Genomic DNA, 20280 nt, shown 5'->3' on the forward strand with positions numbered 1-20280 from the left:
AAATTGTTTTTCTTATAAACTTTAGTTATTCTTTGACAATCAAATAATATCGAACACTACATAACTAACTATTAGAAAAGTTCAAATTCGATACACAAAATGAAAAGCAATTTCGTAAACTTTTCCGTAATTCACTTAACATGATATTATCACTTCACGCTTAACAACTTGATAATTTTCCGGATAGCTGTTGTAACTGTTAACTATTAAGATTTAACAAGAACTTGAAAACTTTAGTATTTATTAATAGGAAGGTAATATAAGTGTGAATGAACGTGACTTACACGTGTAGGGCATTGACGTTTGAGTGTTTCACTTATGTGTAAGCATTATTGTGTTTCGGGCTGAAGGGCGCCGTAGCTAGCGAAATTTCTTGGCAAATGAGACTTAGCATCTTATGTCTCAAGGTGACGTTGTAGTGCCACTCAGAGTCATAAGATGTTAAGTCTCATTTGCCCAATAATTTCACGGCGCCCTTCAGAAAACACAATAATGATTGCACATAACTGCTTCACGACACACGTAGCCGTCATCTAGTACAGAAAACCACAGGTTTGTCAAAATAAAAGATTTCATACTTATATTTAAATAAAAAACATCTGTTTGGACTGGAATTTCAATTTGTGTGTTTTCTTCCAACAATTTTTTTGTTCTGAGGTTTTACGTTATTCGCCCTCAAGAGACAGTAGTCAGTAGTCAATAACTAGACTGAATGTTGTACTTACAACTAATATATTGTCATATTATTGTCTAAGAGCCGAACTAGAAGCGACCTTCATAAATTAATTTAAGAAATGTATTTTGTATAAAATGTTTTACCTACATAAGCATATTTAATATTAAAAATATGTCGCAAGTTTTGTCTTAAAAGTTTATATCAAAGCTAAAAAATTGAGCCGGTATTCGAAACAGATTTTTCGTAATACCTATGTAAAAATTTTAATTAATTGATCCTTATTTTGATATAAGGTTTATTTATTAAACAGATGAGGTCTTATTCCTAATTCAATAATTATATATATAGTACAATACAAGAATTATAGTGGGAGGCTCCTTTGCACAGGATGCCGGCTAGATTATGGGTACCACAACGGCCGTGGCTACTATATCTGCCGTGAAGCAGTAATGTGTAAGGATTACTGTGTTTCGGTCTGAAGGGCGCCGTAGCTAGTCAAATTACTGGGAAAATGAGACTTAACATCTTGTCTCAAGGTGACGAGCGCAGTTGTAGTGCCACTCAGAATTTTTGGGGTTTTTTAAGAATCCTGAGCGGCACTGCATTGTAATGGGCAGCGTATCAACTAGCATCAGCTGAACGTCCTGCTCGTCTCTTCCCTTATTTTCATTAAAAAAGAAAGAATTGTACACCAGCTTACCCAAAAGATGACTTGAATAATGTGAACCTAACGTATGCATATTCGATCAGCTTGAAACTTTCAATTGGTATGAAGTTTGTCTCAGTCTTGACTTATTTCAGACAACCCACTATATATATAGACAATACATAAAAAAAAATTTACGGATGGGTGAAGGTAATTTCATATTGGGATCCTGTACTATTATAAAGCTCGGTGATTTCTTGTATTGCTTGTAATAGTTAAAATAAAAGTACAGTATAGTTAAATCCCAGAAGTGAAGGATATCATTTAAAAAAAATAAAAATCATCTACAATATTGTAATGTAAAAAAGAATTCAGAATCAACGATGCATTCTTTAACTCAAGTTCGTCTGACTATTTCCTGAATTTCTATATATATTTATACGTATCTCAAAAGTTGAATTAAATACAAATATTTATTATTCACGACACGAAGTATCATCAGATTGTCTGCAAACAAAAACTGGGAAATCATAAAGGAATTAATCGATTGACCTTATTGCAGTCAATTAATAAACTCTGCCATGTGACATTGTCGGATATGAGACTATATACTTACTTATTATAATGTTTATTGGAATATACAACAATGTCATTATCCCTACTTAAATTATAAATGTGAATGTAAGTTTGTTTGTTACGCTTTCACGCCTAAACCAACCGATTTTGATAAAATCTAGCACACAGATAGACTAGAGCTTGAAAAAGGACATAGGCTATCTTTTATTGCAAAAAAATAAATGAAGGGGTTGAAATAGGGGATGGCAGTTTCTATGGCAATTCGCCATTACCGAAGATAAAACCATGAAACTTTGTATTTAGGCACTTGATTAGAAATTATTTATATACAGCGCATGAGTATTTTTGTGAAACTTTGACCTACATGGGGATGAAACAGTAGGTTCACAGGGAAATACTATTACAGAGACTGTCCACAATGACAAGGAATATTCGCTGTATCATATAAGAGCCTGTGGAAAGAGCAGTTTGTTTGTGTATTATTTGAAAAGTATCCTAAAAAATAAAAAAGGAAAATACCTAAAGTAATTATTCAACGCGGACGAAGTCGAGGGTAAAAGCTAGTATAATATAGTTTATACGAACTATAATTTAAGTTGACCCTATATAATGCAAATTTTAATTATGACGGTTTAAGTAGATCATTAATTTGACGAGGGAACGAACCAGTTTTAATTGATTATGAAGGGCGAATGGTGTTAGATGATGCAATGGATGGCCTATAAAACATCAAGTGAGTCCCACGTTTTTCCGTTGCTGACATAAAAAAGGCGATATATATATAACGTTGTATAGTAATTTATATAACAAGTATATGTATATTAAATCCAATTACATTATTATTAGTACCTACTGACCTAAATAAGATTATATTGTGTAAGCTGAATAAAAGTTTTGTTTGCAAATAACTTCTTCTCTTCGTAGGTATATAAATTAAAAGAATTTGTTTCGCGCTCTCTTAGGCCGAGATACGGTAGCGTACTTAGACTTTGCTCAGACTTAACTGACATGAAACTTATCCAAGTGTGATAAAACGCAAACTTGACTTATGCATTCAGCCGTCTTATCTTAAGCTCAATATAGTTATGTATTTATATATATTTCAGCTGTCAAATGACAATAAAAACGAAATCGAAGATTATGCTAAGCTTACACTCAGCACAGTTTTACGTAAGTAAAGTCTGAGCAAAGTTTAACTACACTCTATAAATCTTAGCCTTAGATATACGGACGAGAGCGATCGTCTAACATCAACTGAAAAAATGCAGTCAAATACTCGCGTATAAATGTAAGTCTTACATTAATTAGTCCATACAATGGCATCACTGCGTGAAACTTGTTCCTTTTAAAGGATTAAAACGCGTGTAATTATAACAGATTTTACATTCGATTTTTGTGTGAAAGTTACATTTTTATTTTAGTTAACCCGACATCCCTCTAGACCATAGGTTCTCAACGTGGGCGATAACGCCCCCTTGAGGGCATTTGAGACTTTCGGGGGGGGCAGTAGAAGACCCAGAGAAAATTAGGGGGCATTGAGATGGCGCAGATGGGTAGATTAAAAAATATAGTCTAAAAAGGTAAAAAAATACACGAAAATTCTCTAGAAAAAAACATATTCTCAACGTGGGCGGTGAGCAAAATAAGGTTGAGAAACTATGCTCTAGGTGGACGTCCGGGCCCTGAAAACGAGATCTGGAAAGGTCTTGAAACGTCGGGTTAACTAAAATAAAAGATGTAACTTTTACGTAAAAATCTAATGTAAAAACAGTTGAAAATTACACGCGTTTTAATCCTTTAAAAGTGTTTTATTTAAATGTGTAACACTCGCGTTAATCAAAGAAAATAAAATATTTGTTCGTCTTAAACCCGAATAAAAGGATCAAAACCTTTGCTTCAAACCATATTTTCATTATTCCCATACAGTCCATTATAGTTTTTACTGAGAAAGCTGAATGTCACTTAGCCACAATAAAATACGATGAGTAGGTATTTAACTCCACAAAATAACCAGTCGACTTCCAAACAAGTAGCGAGCATAATTTAAGCCTACGATAGAACAAACAATTTATTTATAGATATTGAGTACTTTAAAATGAGTATCAATAAGTTTTTATCGGCGAACAACTTCAAGAAACCTCAACGAGTCGAATTAACAACCCAAAAAAAATGTCGTCGACATATTTGTCTCGTCTGAGACATCCCGTCACGTCTCTGCATAGTTCCGAATGATTTACAACAGCCTTACAAGGCGTCGTCCACCCGATAAATACCTCATCATCAATATTCCAAAATGCAGCCTACAATTAGCTGCGCAGCCTTCACAGACCTTCACGTACGAACGTCGATAAACAAAAAGCGATTTTAAATCCTGTTCTATCAACAAAAAATTGCAGTTGTGTATTTAATTTCTACAAGTACCTAGTTAACGGGATATTCTTTTTATGTTGCTACCAATAACTTTATATTTTTTGCCTACTGCACACAGCCTTCTCTTAATTATTTTGGGATTACTTTTGTTTTTCACCAAATAAGGTTTAAGAATGTAGATACAATATTAATTACGAAGTCGATATGATTTCGGTAACAAATAACAATCAGTTTAGTTTTAATCTTAGGTTATTTTTACGGTTTCCTTTAGGGGTAGGGTACCTCAAAAGCGGAAACTTATAGAATCACTCTGTTGTCGGTCCGTCCGTAGTCTGTCAAGACTATTTATCTCGGAAACGCGTGGAGGTATTGAGTTGAAATTAAAACTGTATACTAAAATATATAGCTCGTGAAGCTGTGAAAAGATGCGGCCGTTTAAGCCGCCAAAACGTATATTTCGACACACTAAAGGGAATCAAATTTTATAGGGTATTTTCCGTTGAACAATGAAATTTGTCAAGTAATACAAGTATAGGGTAATGTCTGATAACTATACATTTGTAGTTAAATCAGAAGAAAACTGGGTCTTTATGCAAGAATCGGCGGTCCAAATTTTTAATTAATCATGTGTCCTGTGAAGTATTGAATGAAAGGGTTTCGTTGGTTGATTGCGTAAACAAATTTTGTAATTATTTACTGACTGTCCTGTAGGCAACCAACTGACATTTTATGGTTACCAATAAGAAGCGCAAGGTCAAAGAGTGCACTGTGTTGTGTGTGTGTGTGTGTGTAGTATTATGAATGCTAACCTATCACTTTAAGAATAGCTTCCATGTCAACATAAGTGAGTGAATATTAATTTTATGATGTTTTCGATTTATGACAAAGAGTGAAAAAAAAATACCTTTTCCCTTTTTATGAATATACATAGATCATTATAAGTACTTTAAAATATACAGAATAATAACCTCATAATATGTAAGGAACCTTCGTTAGGCGAATCCGACTCGTACTTACCCAGTTTTTAAAAGATTATACGACATTACTATACTCGCTATTTCTACCTAGTTGGCCTGTCTTTTCAGTTCTGCGTAAACTAGAAGTAACTACAAATAAATAATATCATATCCTAACACTACCACACCTTTACACCCACACACACACACACATATTACACACCCATTCTTAGAAGTTATAATTTTATTTTAATTTCAGTTTTGTATTTAGACAGTATTTTAATTTTGTTTGAAAACAGTTCATACTAGTTTAGCTTTCTTTAAGCTGGTACTATTAATGATATTGTAATATTTGAGATTTTTTTTTATTTTTTTAAAAGTGATAACCCTCACTTCTAGAACTAATTGCACAAATTAAATTTATTAACATAATTTATGAATGATACGTTTGATTTCACTAACTCTACTAATACTACTAATACTTATAATATCTAAGGATATTAAACCAACCCTCGTCTGGTGAGAACTGCTGTACTGATACTCACTGGCTGAAGACACAAGGTTGCCCCAAATCTGCGCCATTTAGTAGAACATGAAGAAGAGACCGAACCAAAGCTCACTAGCTAGTTTCAATTTATAAACAAAATGTTCTGTAGTAATTATCCTATAATTGAAGCCACAACCTGAGAGTTAAACAAGACATACCAAGATTTATGAACGAACGTCACTCGAACGGTTGGCTCATTGGAAACACACTCGCACGGAACGCGAGGGGTTTGAGGCGTGCATCTTTCATAAATTTTATTTATAAATTTAATTTGTTCAATATTTGGGTAATAAACATTATTAACCTTCTAAGCCAATAATAATATTATTTATAGTATATATGAAGCAGTAACGCAGATTCAACAGTTTCTTAATTAATAATATTATTTTTATCGCTTCTTTAACTCGAATATGTTTATTTTTTTATGAAAGAGGAGGACAAACGAGCATACGGCCTACCTGATGTTAAGTGATCACATTCTCTTGCAACACCAGAGGAATCACAGCAGCGTTGCGTTTGGCATAGTTAAGGAAGCTGTACGTTCGCGCTTTTTTTGAAGGTACCTATGTCGTATAATCCCAGAAACAACACACAAGGAAGCTCATTCCACAGCTTTGTTGTATGTAGAAGAAAGTTGTTCCTTGAAAACTGCACCGCGGAGGAACGCCACACATCAACATGGATGATATCCTAATTTGTGGCGTGTCGTGCGAGGGTAGAATTCGAATTATAATTATTACACAGTTTCTTAATTAAAATATATTATTCATATCACTACTTTAACTGAAATAAATTTATAACAGTGTTCCTTATCTCAAGGATTGATTTAAATATTCTTTGTTGCAGGAGAAAAACCTCACAAATGCGTCGTGTGTTCGAAAGCGTTCAGTCAAAGCTCTAACCTCATCACGCACATGCGAAAGCACACCGGCTACAAGCCTTTCTCCTGTGGCCTGTGTGATAAGGCTTTCCAACGTAAAGTGGACCTTCGTAGACACAGAGATTCACAGCACCCTGAGTCGATGGAAGCGTCTACAACTCAACAGTCATCCAACGTGAACCGGTTTAGGTACTACGAAGATGAAAAAGCGCCCCTAGCGTCTCTGTCTTGTAACTAATAAATTTCATAAATGTATTAGATTGTGTATTAGATATGAAAGTGATTCATCCCATGCAATCCAATAAATTAGCCAAAGAGGTCTTTAAAGGAATTAAAATCCTTAAAAGGTATTTATTTATGCATTTATTAGTCGAAAATTTTAGCTCATCACTATGAACGCTGAAATTACAGTAGTCTATTCGGAATTTCTGTTGTAAAAATTATCTCTTTATCGTGCCTTCAATGATGCCTTAATTATAATATTATATAGATATGGTTTGTATGGTACTACCATTACCAATTACCTACAAACATTGCGGTGCCTTTAGTTATACATTCCGTCCAAGTTAGATAGGATTTAAGTATCTGTGGCTTTTATTTTAATATATGTGTATATACCTACAGGCTACACGATATTCAAAAATAGTTGTTTAGTAGATAAATATTTGTCGGGATTTACGATAAAGCAATTCTTTAAATTAGTTACAGATGTCGCGAGTCGAATGCAGAGTTTAGTAATGCAATAGTGCTGTGACCTAAGTATCGATAAATTTAAACAATGATTTAAGATTTTTGTAAATCCCTTAAGATTTGAGACATTAGAAGCCATTTTTCGTTATAAACGTTCTCGACTCATTTCTCCTTATTACACGGCCTCAATATCTCTGGGCATCGCGAAACGTAAGCCCCCTCACGTTTCCCTTTCACCCCCTCGCGCTCATCCTCTTATGTTAGTACGGTTTGCAGTTTCATTACCGTTAGGTACATGTCGTGATGTTTTGATGCTGTTACTACTTTGTTTTTGAAGTTATCACTGCTACGTTTTGACTTTTGTTGTTAATAGTTAATTTAACCTATGCTTTCAATGATTTTTCATTATGAAAATAATAATAATAAAATAATAATCAGAATCACAGCACAACACCTTTACATCAATCAATAATACAGAAAAAAATAATCGTGGTTTATTTATAATAATATTACGATATTATGAATTAGTCACGGACTAGTAAAAAAAACCCGCGCCGTGATATTAGCAAGTGGAGCACCTTTATGCTAGTGTGTTTGCGGTTACGGGGTATACCAGTTACACAATTTTTTCTCCCTTAAATAATCATATTTACATAAATACATTAATATTATTGTTTTTCCAATTTTTTAACAACGCACGACGGCAGTTTTAAAATATTTTATTGAGACGCAAACTGATCTGTCACAGACGATGGCAAATCATGGCATAATGGCGGCCGATCGGCTTGTATTAGTGTAAGTGTATGCGTGGGGCTATGTATTTACATGTTTACCGGCTTGTTTTTGTGCCTCACTGTTATGTAAGGTGACACGGAGTCCTTATATTTTTACTCGTCCGTGGAATTAGTAATGCTTGTTTTACACACCGTAACGAAGCGACGATGTGACGTCATCAACGGGGTAATATTTTTAAACCTAATATTATTTTTAAATAAGATTCATTCATAATTTATCTGTGTCTCTCTTGTGTGCTTCTTTTGATTTTTTTAAGTGCTACCGTACTTCAAATAGTGTTTAGAAAGGCTTAATCATTATTGCTTATAGGCAATATATAGCAAACAGAAGCTGATATTTATTACTATTCATATGTTATGGAGAAGAAAATTGCCGAGAACGAAACCAAGATTTCTTTGTCTTTTACACACGATTTTTAGTTGGAGCTTCAGTTGTACTTATCGTCTCGTACGACGATATATAGTTTTAGAATTCTTAAAACTGAGAAATGCCTCAGCCTATGTTACCTTTTATCATCGTTAATTACCATTCACAAGACAATAATTCTCGATCATCGTAATAATAAGATAAGTTAATCTCCCAAAAAGTACCCTAAGATTTATAATTGTGTATATTTACTTAATATATATTTCTAAGCAACAATATATGTATTAAATTAATATAGGTTAATCGTATTCGAGTCAATATCATAAAAATTATTTCAATAATCTTTAAAACGTGAAGACTTATTTTTTCTAAAATTTGAAAGTCATTTCAACAATTTGTGATTGATTAAATAAAAATCTGCATTCAAACGAGTCTTTGATAAACCAAAGCATAAATTGTCTTGTAAGTAGTTGAGTGTTAAACGCTTTGTAGAAATAATTTCTTGTAAAGATAATTCGACTTAATTTATTGTGTTTTTTTTATATTACCATTTATGGATTTAAGTATCAAATAGTTTATAAGCATTTAGAAGATAGATATTCTTATTATCTACTTATTTGCGTGCATTGGTGTGGATTGAATACCTGCACTTTACCGTCCGACAAAGTAGCTAGATATTTTGTTACCCTAAAACTTATTAAAGCTACCATTTGTTACCATTTATTCGTTTAATAAGAAAATACTACCAGCTCAACAGTGATTAGTGTGCGTAAGTTTTGTGATTTGTAATGAAATATGTTAACAATAACATAATTCATAAATTATAATAATTGTGATTTAATATTATGTTTGAGCAGAGTTCCAATGAAAAGAAGAAACTTCAAAATGTATAAATTTGTAAATATATTATGTAATTTCGTGTTCATTACAAAATTCTACGATATATCGTAATTATCTATGTGTAAATCGAATCCTGTTTTAAAACTCCAATAAAATATTCATTCAAAGCAGTCCATAGTTTAGTTTAACATTGTTAGTATAATTTCAATTTTAAATAACTTTCACTTAGATAATTTATACGTCTAGATAACTGATTAAAACAGGCCAGGTTTATTACTTTAGTGTACGTGACAAGCTACATCTTACAGTTAGCTAGTGTGCGTGCATTCCTCAAAATTTAATTCTTTGTTTTCACACCTGTCACAGTCTATCTAGAGCTAGACGAATAAATGATTTTAGAAAATTTCATTATAAATTTTGAATGAAGCTTTAGTGGTCATTTAGATTTAGCTTATGTTGTATTTATGGATAATGTTTGCTTAAAGTGTTCTTGCATTTACAAAAGTGCAATGAAAATGAACGGCTAGAACACCAAAGAGCTATCTTCATTTGTCTCGTGAATTTTGAACTGACTAAGATTACAACTTCAAATGAAATGTCTATATAGTCTCAGTTTTTTTTTTTAATTATTTTATGACCACGGATGCTAGTCCTTCAGTCGGTATAATCTCAGAAAAACCGAAGTCTTGTGTAGATAGCGAAATGATGCAAATCGGATAGCTTGATTAAATAATAATATGAAAGAGCATGTTTCAAATAAAAACCTCGACTTCAAACATATATATAGAAAAAGGTAACTAAAAGGAAAAAAAAAAATCCCTAGGAAATTTTAAAGTTGAAGTTAAACATAAAAAATACGACATTAAAATCTTATATTTGCCTAGTGAATAGAGTATTCGAAATATATTGGTCTCTGTTTTATAGTATGTTATTGTTTACATGTTTGAAGTCAGTATTTTTATTTCAAAGTTATTAATTTTACACTTTTCGGTTACCCAATATGGCACTTGTGTTTACATTTTTTACATGCGAAAATAAACATTTGAAAGTGAATTCATAATATATAGATGTTCCTATACGTGCGTCTAATGACGATTCTAATAGGCCCAAACACGAATTAAATACATGGTCACATTAGTAATTAAACGGTACTGTTAAGGAATTTGACGCCTTACCTTCCAGCATCATCCCGGTCCACAAATCACCATATCGTTTTGATTGTACCTTCTTACTACTTTCATCGTATTCTAAATACCGTTAAAAACTCCTTATATTCTTAAGGGCGTTTGAGAATACACCTGTTTCTCACTTCCGCGTCAATATACCAGGTTCCTATATGCACCGCTCGAATAGCTACAATTGTTAGAATATTTGTGCACATAATGTTATTCTTGTTCCCCTGGTCGACGCAGACTGAGTGACCAGGGACCTAGAAATGCACGCGCTATTAATATAACATCTGATCCTATCTAAAATATTATAGATATTATGTATATATTATATTACTTCTTATAGTGTTCTTCGTATTGAAATCATGTATTTCAAAAGAACATTTATGCAATTGTGTTTTGCGCCTGATAATTAAATTTCTACCTTTTGACCCAATCATAATAAATTCGCGAAAGTTATATACGAGGTTGAATGAATAGTTATGTACTTAATTCACGTTTGTCGATGTTTAAAATAGTGTTGTATTCCACTTCATATGTATTCCACATCTATCGATGACTATTTCAAGAAAGAAACTCAAATATGCTTTGTTTTATTGCAATTTATATTTATTAATAGGTTATCTAATTGAAAGGAACCAGTTGTTGAAAGTGGAATGATGTATTAAATTCCATTTCTATTGCCTTATTAATTAAATTTTTGTTGTGTTGTTTAGGTAGTAGTTGTGGAAAAACCTGTCAAATTCATATGGGACTAGGAAGGGGATGTCTATGTTTTATTAAGATAAGTGTAAGCATAATTCAGATGCCTTCATAAGAAGGCCGTTTTTCATTATATAAAAAAAGGTGTACCAAACCCTAACATTGTAATTTGAGAATTGTGTACAAATAATTGTCTTTTCACATAATATTGTACAAGTCAATTAATTTTAAGTGTAAATGTAAACTATTAGAACCCTTAACTTTAAAGGCCAGTTAAAATAAATACCTATTTATAAATATCTATGTTTTATTTTCTAGTAGGTAGCTACTAGATACCTATCAGACATAATAATACTAAAAATTACTTTTCAATTCTTTTTTAACAAGGGTCTAACAGTACACTACGTACTTGTGTACGTAGACACAGTAGATAAAACCTTCATGGGTGCCAATCCTGACCTGCTACGAGCAAGAACAACCAAATTGGTACAGTCTGTCAACGCAATCAAAACACAATATGGAACGAAGTATGTTAAACATGAGGCTAGGGCATCGGCGGAAAACCTCAAAAATAAAGAAAAGGACAAAGGTGAACGATGTATTAGAAAAGTAAGAAAACTCAAATGGAATTAGACTGGACATATAATGAGGTGGGAATCGAACAAAGGACGTATTAAAGTGGTATACTAGAAATGGGAAGAGACAAAAAGGGCGTCATGTTAAAAGATGATACCTAGTCGTGCCATAAATACCTACTGCAAAAAATATTCTATTGCAAATAACATTTCTTACTTTAATAGTGTGTTTATACATAAATATAAAACAATTTAAAATTTAATAGCTTATTCGAAGTAGTCTCCATTGGCTGCAATATAGTCCTTTAAACGTTGAGGCCAGTTATAAATAGAAGCACGCACTCTTTCCATGGGCAAATTCTTCACTGCCAATCGTACGGATTGTTTTAGTGACTCCAAATTATCATGTTGCTTAGAGCAAGCCGTCCTCGCTAAACCTGACCATAAATCGTGATCCTGCGAATTAAGATCGGGACTAGACGCCAGTCTTCAGCTCTGATGAAGTCCAAAACTTTCCTTTCCAACCAAGACTTCGTAGACCGAGCTTTATGACCCGGATCTTTGACCCGGACCCGAATCTTGCTAGAAGGATCATTCTTGGTTATTGAACATGGTCTTCTTTCTTAAGAAGCTTGCCTTAGCCTCTTGACTTCACTACCTTCTCAACACTCAATACACTTGTGCCGATGTTTTGATAGCTTTTTTAGTAAAGTTTGGCTCAGTCACTCCTTCATAGCCCACGTTGCACTCTGTAGACTAATTGGGAAGCTCATAATAAATAAATACGGTCATTTTGTTTGTTAAAATGTTGCTCAACTGTAAAAAAAATCTCATCCGTAAGCAAAAATTTTCTGTGACCTCCCTTTCTGTACCGCTTGTGTAGTTATTTCCATTTTACCACCCTATTCTTTTTATATTATCAGTTAAGAATTGACCAGTACTCTTATAGGTTGCAAGTCCTAAGTCATCTTTTAAAATACGCGACATGGTTCTAGGAGATATCTACATCTCCCGAGATAAAATGTCTTCGAATTCTTTCCCTTACTGATTTTTTCGTACGAACACTACGTGGACGGCTAGATCTTTTTCTGTAACAAACAGAGGAGGGCTCATTAAAAGCCTATTAATAGGTACACAAACATTTTACTAATTAATACCAAGCGTACTGAGAGTTTTAAGAGTATTTATTCAGTATTTATGGCCAGACTAAGTAGATAAAGCATATTGTGTTTTTTCTTTGTAACAAACCAAGCATTTGTATACAGAAAAACCTCACCATGAATGGCCACCGAAACTTTTTAAAGGTAAGTATTTCATGAAATTTAAAGTAAATGAAACTAGTACCGAACCGATCTAGTGAAGAAGCCTGAAGGAGGCATCGGAACTCCTTAATAGAACCATGTTTCATAGCCGTTTTTTGGCTTATTAGAATTGTCATGATACGTAAGTAATCTTTTAATATATAAATTCCCTTCCTTTACTAATATTATAATTATAATTCCCGCCTTACAACTATGACTTGTTCGAGGTGCTTGTAGTAAGTATATGTACTTGTATATTATGTAAATGTAACTATATGTGGACTTGATTATTTAAATCAATTGCGTTTTCGATAAGTACTACGTGTCATAGATATATTTCGTACTGAGATTATGTAGATTAATATATGTTTTGAACTAATTTTATGTGGACCTGGGCATCAACTTAAAAATGTTGTAGAGTTGAATTGAAGTGATAACTTTTTATGGTAGGGTAAACAGCTTCGTTACGTAACGCGATACTTCCGTCAGGAAAAAATCAATTGCAACAATTTTTAACCGTTATAATTTAATGGCTATAAAATGGTTTTTAAAAAATTGTTTCTAATCTAAAAAGTGTATTTGTTTATTTATTACCTTACTACTTTTGTAATAAAAAATATATAAGTTTTCAGAAAATTTCTGATGTTTGTGACATTCGTTATCTTTTTTTTTGGTTTTTAGTCCATTATTTGGACAGGCAAAAGGTTCAAGCCCATACAGCCATATTCGTTAATATTCAATTATTAAACAAGATTTTAAGATGGCATATTAAGTACAATGTAAAAATGTCGTTGCTTATGGTATCTAAGTCAATTGTTACATTAATAGGTAATGATACTATTAATACATACACAAAAAGTGTACATATTCAAGAATTTTAACTGAGAATAAAATATTTTGTATAATCAATAAAAGATTTTTATTACCTACTAAATAACTAGCCCTTAAATATCATGTTAATGTACATTAAGTTCAGTAATAACCTAAGCTTTTCTGAACTTAAACAATTTCAATATTAAATAGTTCAACTAAGATTTTTAAGGCCTTACATTTTCATAACAGCAAAGTTACATACAAACATTTTAGAAATCATCCATTACCAAGATATACAAAATCAAAATATATTTAGTTTAGAAGAGACAATAAAAATAACAAAAAAAATCGAATAGTTGAATATTATATAGCATAAATGAATCCCCATACTTGGATAGGTACTTCTCAGGTTTATATAATATAAATAACTATTTACCTTATTAGCTTTAATACGGACTTAACCCTTTAACACACTAATGTAAAGGTTTCAAGGAAATACGCCCATGCAGCCATACAATGGCTTCTATTTGAACAGTGTAAGCTAATAAGCTTGTATGCACCACCCCTACTTCAGATCACCATTACGATTTCTTAATACCGATTACTGTTACTTAAGAACATTATATAAGAAATAAATTGAATCCATATAAATACGAAACGCATAAAGATCTTCAGTAATGAGATTTAATGATTGGTAGGTATTCTTTTACGGAAGGCTTATCTATGTAAAACACCAGTCGTAGTAGAGTGTATATATTTGTTTTAGTTGAAAATGAAAAAAAAAATTACTTGGGTATGCTTATACTTTAAAAAAAAAAAAAAAAAATTCTGAGCGACACTAAAATTGCGCTCGTCAATTTAACACATACGATATTAAATCTCATTTGCCCAGTTATTTCATAACACATACGACATTAAATCTCATTTGATGAAAAATCTTAGTGTAGTGTAAAGATTGTGTGCATCATGTTTCTAGTGCTTATAGATTAAAGGGTTAAATTTTAATTGTTCGTAATTGTTAATGTTCTATATGAAATAAGCTCTATATCTAATGAATCCACTCTATATAATTAATTAAAATCTAAGTAAATTCCATTTCTTGTAAACACCTAAGATCACAAGAACCAACCACAAAATTAATTTTTTTACTTTCAACAAGTTCTGTCATTAGGAACTCTGTTTCGTATTGTTTGTTGCTTTAAAACAGACCTATATCCATTTTGAACATCTTTGGCAAACTGATGGAGAAAATAGTTCACTCTCTTTACTGTATATCCAAACATAGCAGCTAATGTTCCACAGCACGGATTTATTAAGGGTCGCTCTACTGTCACCAACTTAGCGACTTTTACAGATCATGTATAAAGTGCAATGGACGATAACTGTCAGGTAGACACAATTTATACTGATTTTGAAAAGGCCTTCGATCGTGTTGAACATCAAATCTTACTTATAAAGTTAGAATCTTTAGGCCTACACGGTGACCTTCTTCGATGGTTCAGTTCATATATTTCCAATAGAAATCAAGCTGTGGTTCTGAATGGATTAAGATCATATTTTGTTGCGATACCTTCTGGGGTACCACAAGGCTCCTTGCTTGCACCTTTATTATATGTTGCGTACATCTACGACATAGGCGACTGCTTTCAAAATGCAAAGTTTCTACTTTATGCTGACGATAAATAAATCTACATGACAATAAAGACTGTTGAGGATTGTATATTGCTGCAGGATGACCTGAATAGACTTGCAAATTATTACAGGGATAATAGAATTACTATTAACATTACAAAATGCAACCAAACCACATTTTCGAGAAAACAGAATACAATTAAATATAACTATAACCTTAACAATTCTGCTATTCCCAGGACAGACACTGTTAAAGATCTAGGGGTACTCCTTGATACTAAACTGCCATACATGCAACACATAAATGCTTCAGTCAACAAAGCGTATAAAAGTCTTGGTTTTGTTATCCGTACAAGTCAGCCTTTTTCAGATACTGCATGCATCAAACTATTATATATAACGCATATGTTCGCAGTCACCTTGAATACTGCTGTTCAATTTGGAACCCGCATTTTGTGGTACACCAGAAAAATGTTGAATGAATACAAGAAAAATTCATACATCACCTTGAATATCGCTCGCAGTATCTTTATACTGCGAGCTTTATACTACGAGCTTATGTAGTCTTTGCCTTTGCAAAGACTACATAAGCTCGTGTAGGCATTTCAAACTATCAACTCTTAAAGATAGAAGGATTATATCAGATATGTCCTTACTATACGATATCTGTCACGGCACCATAGATAGTCCTGATCTATTAAATACTATCCTCAAACTAAGAGCGCCAACACGCCGCACCCGCCATACGCCCATGTTTTTTGTACCACAGTGTCACACGAGATACTCTCAAAATCCACTAACGCGCCGCATTCCCAACATCTATAATACGTCCTTCACAGTCTTAGATATTTTCCACCTTACCAAAAATAAATTTATTTTGAATGTTAAAAATATATTGTTAAACAAAGATGACATCAGTCAAATCACCTAAATTATTAACCACAACAAAACACCGATAATAACAACACACTACACACCCAAACACAGAAAACACGATATTATGCGTACATTTATTTTTTCTTCCTTGCTCGCTTCGCTATATTTGTTTTATCTCGAGTAGATTATTTATGAATTCAAGATTATTTTTTAGTATTTGCCTATATAATATAAAATCACTGTTGGCCAATGATCTGTACTTTATTACCTAGCTAATAAGAGATGTAATGTGCTGTAGATTTTATAAATAATAAGAAAAAATAGAACAAAAAATAAAATCGTGTAATCGTGTAAAACATGGCGAAATATTTATACGGTTCGCAGCTCAGTTATAACTTCAGACTTCGTTCTTCCGACGTCGAAAAACTGGGAGCCTGGCGGGTTCAGAAAATAGTAGATTATAGTAAGTTTGCTAAGAGTGCAGCTGCTCCTTTAAAATGCCAACTTCAAACATGCATATTGCATATTCTTCAAAACAAGTTATCTTAATAACAAATGTGTATTATGTAGATACACATTCATTCTTATTACATGGTTTTTTGTAGGAGGCTTTATCATGCATCATTGCTTGTGGCGGCGTCGTGAGACGGGTGCTACTAGTGATAGATGGATGATCCTGTCATTAGGAACTGCATCGTGGGAGGTGATGGCTGGTCCACGCGACATACTCGTCAACAGGCGCTACTTATGATAGTTGGATGATCCTGTCATGAGGAACTGCTTCGTGGGAGGTGATGGCTGGCTGGTGATAAATTACATTAAAAATTTTATCGAATTGCATTTAAAATTGAGTGATTATGATGTTTTTAGAATTGGTGTAATGTACGGATTATTTGAGTGAGTGAGATAATTTGAGAAGCAGACATTATTTGAGTTTCGTTGGCAATGCTTTAACTGATGTATAATTGTTACATTACTACAAATGTTACTCTGCAGAACGGTGGCCGGTTTGGCTCCGGTGTCATGTTCAAGGCCAGGAATGTTTCATTGATTCCGATGTATAATATGATTAAATTCAACATTAAAAAAGCCTGAGAAGAAACAAGAATAATATGATAGATAATATTTAAAAAAATAATTCGTTTTAGTTTCTTTGTTTAATATCTATCGTTTTTTTTTATAATAGGAGGACAAACGAGAGTACGGGTCACCTGGTGTTAAGTCATCATCGCCGCCCACATTCTCTTACAACACCAGAGGTATCACAGGAGCGTTGCCGGCCCTTAAGGAAGGTGTACGAGCTTTTTTGAAGGTACCCATGTCGTATCGTACCGGAAACACCGCACAAGTAAGCTCATTCCACAGCTTTGTACTACGAGGAAGAAAGCCCCTTGAAATTTCACGCACTTTGGAGGACCGCCACACATCCAGATGTTAGGGATGATATCCTAATTTATGGTGTGTCGTGCGACGGTGGAATTCGGCGGCAGGAATCAGATGAAACAGCTCTTCGGAACACTCCCCGTGATAAATGCGGTAGAAGATACACAATGAAGCAACGTCTCTACACAACGCCAAGTGGTCCAGCCTTTCACAGAGCACTGCGTATTATTTTATCGTATAGGTTTTTATTTTCAGGATTTCCAAGATGCCTCAAAACGAAATAAAGTAGTTGCTCTGGAAAAGCGTACAATTTATCGTTATCTATTACTTTTGTGCAAACTTATAATTACATTGATTTTCCTCATCTATATTCGAAAATCAACTTTAAATTTAACCGTATCTCCTCACGTTCTAAGCCTACATTTCAAACCAGCCACTGCAATACGAATTATACTCTTAATTCCTATAGCCGTGCCATGCGTAACTTTAATTTATTTGTTAATGATCTAGATATATTTAACCATTCTTTGCAAAGTTTTAAAAATAAGTTATGCGAAAGACTGCTCTATACATAGATACCTTGGTACTATAAGAAATCTGTATCAGCTCTCGACTCTTTAAATTGCTTTCTTTTACTTAGTGTTTTTTTATTATATAACCCCTTCGGTATACTTACTTATTTTAGCGAACGTTCTCATTTTTATATCTTCTATAAAGTAAGCTTAAGGAATCTATAGGTTTATATGTAATATTATATCTGTATAACCGAATAATGTATGTTTTTCTGAATAAAAAGAAAATTATAAATGTTATAGGATTAGGTACATTCTATATTAACAATATATTGCCAAAATATTAAAACATATAGTAGAAGCTATGATTATGGTTTGTGAAGGGCCTTTAGAATAGTTCAGTGCAGCCCTGTTTGACTGCGACCAATGTGATCTATTGTTATAGTCACTGTTAACTATAGCTCTCTGCTAATATTGAATCTTTTTATAATTCTTATTATATCTTTTGCAGTGAGCTGACGTATCTCAAGTAGAACCTAAGGTATTTTAATGATTACACATTTGCCAAATGTGTAACATATGCGTTGGCTTTTTCTTGTGAAGTCTGAGTTTTGATAACTGGGTAACTTGTGTTCCGGCATGCTTTCCATAGTGAATTGTTTGTAGCGGTTGTTACAGTTACTAACATCGGTTGTTACAGTTTCAGATGTCTCATTGGTTGCTTGCTGTATCATTTCCTTTTGTTCTCGAGCTGACCTATTCTTGTCTTCCGGATGTCGACTACAGTGCCATACTCTACAGAGCCCTGTAGTGTTTCTTCGTTGTTTCTACATAAGACGATCTCCTGGATCTGTTGGATTCGTTCTCTATCCCGCCTGATGCTGATTACATACCCTGTTCATAGTGTATATATTCGTTCCTCTATCTATTTCAACATAAACTTGACAACCCTTATGGCTGGATGTGGGCCAAGGCATAGAGCAAATAAGGTATTCCGATCTTTTTTGGGGCATTAGGACGTCTTGTTTGAATTTTATGCAATGATAAGATTTGAGGCAATAATTTTTCAAGTTTTTAATATCTTCTTAGACTCTTGTATATGTATTTTACTTCTGGCAGAATTATTCATTTGTATAGGTTGCAGATTCACAAAGAAATTTTAGGTAGGTATTTTCTCAGTGAGCATTGATGATCTCTCTGTGTACCATGTTTCCAGTAGGTACTTTCAATGGATTCTTTAATGGCACTGTGGGGAGTTGAATGATATGTGTTTAATAATAATTCTACAGCCTCGTGGGTCTTATCTGTTGAAGGTGTGCCCTATTAGTCCATGTTCCCGAACTACACTGATTAATTTTTTGTACACTTCAGCAGCATTGTTACTTATTCCTGTTTACAATTTTATATGTGAAGGATGATTTATGAATTGAGATCTTTAACAATACGGTGACTTTCAGGACATCTTCAACCCCAAAGAGGATTATGGGTGGGGGTTTTCTTTCTTTTGGATTGTATTCTATATCTTTCGTCAGGTCGATTGGTAATTGACTGTATTTGTTTGAAGTTTTTTAACTATCTGGTGCTCACCATAGTTAAAAAACTTCGCTCGTATTATATTCCTTTTCTTTGATAATATTGCGACCATTGCTCTTTACTTGGGTTAGACCTTTTCCGAGTCTTTGTCCGAGGTATATTCTGGGATGAATTATTCATAAATGTGTGATTATGTTTAGATTTGTAATCTAGAAATGAACTTCTAGGCCTCGTCAAAAAGAGACCAGGGTCTAATACCTGCTGTTCATTATTTTAATGCTTGATGTCTCATTATTTCTTGCATTTTGTTTATTTATATTTGTAGGGTCCAATTATACGGTCGCTTGCGAGGGTGACGCCCATTCCCACATGAAAGCGCAATATCAAGATGCCAGCCTGTATAATCGAAGTAGGTGCTAGAAACTGAATTCCCTTCAGCTAT

At 33.3% G+C, this 20280-nt stretch overlaps 1 protein-coding gene across 2 annotated transcripts in view; it reads left to right on the forward strand.

The window, feature by feature from the left end:
* The window catches only part of LOC126968964 (zinc finger protein with KRAB and SCAN domains 1-like), a 30054-nt gene extending 18544 nt beyond the window's left edge, over window positions 1-11510 (forward strand). For both annotated transcript variants that reach the window (XM_050814217.1, XM_050814216.1), the window contains one exon: window positions 6618-11510. In XM_050814217.1, the coding sequence (XP_050670174.1) occupies window positions 6618-6889 (272 nt within the window). In that variant the 3' untranslated portion in view covers window positions 6890-11510. The remainder of the gene's footprint in view (window positions 1-6617) is intronic.
* Window positions 11511-20280: the final 8770 nt, after the last annotated feature.

Source organism: Leptidea sinapis, chromosome 17 (genome assembly GCF_905404315.1).
Source record: "Leptidea sinapis chromosome 17, ilLepSina1.1, whole genome shotgun sequence".
NCBI classification, from domain to species: domain Eukaryota; kingdom Metazoa; phylum Arthropoda; class Insecta; order Lepidoptera; family Pieridae; genus Leptidea; species Leptidea sinapis.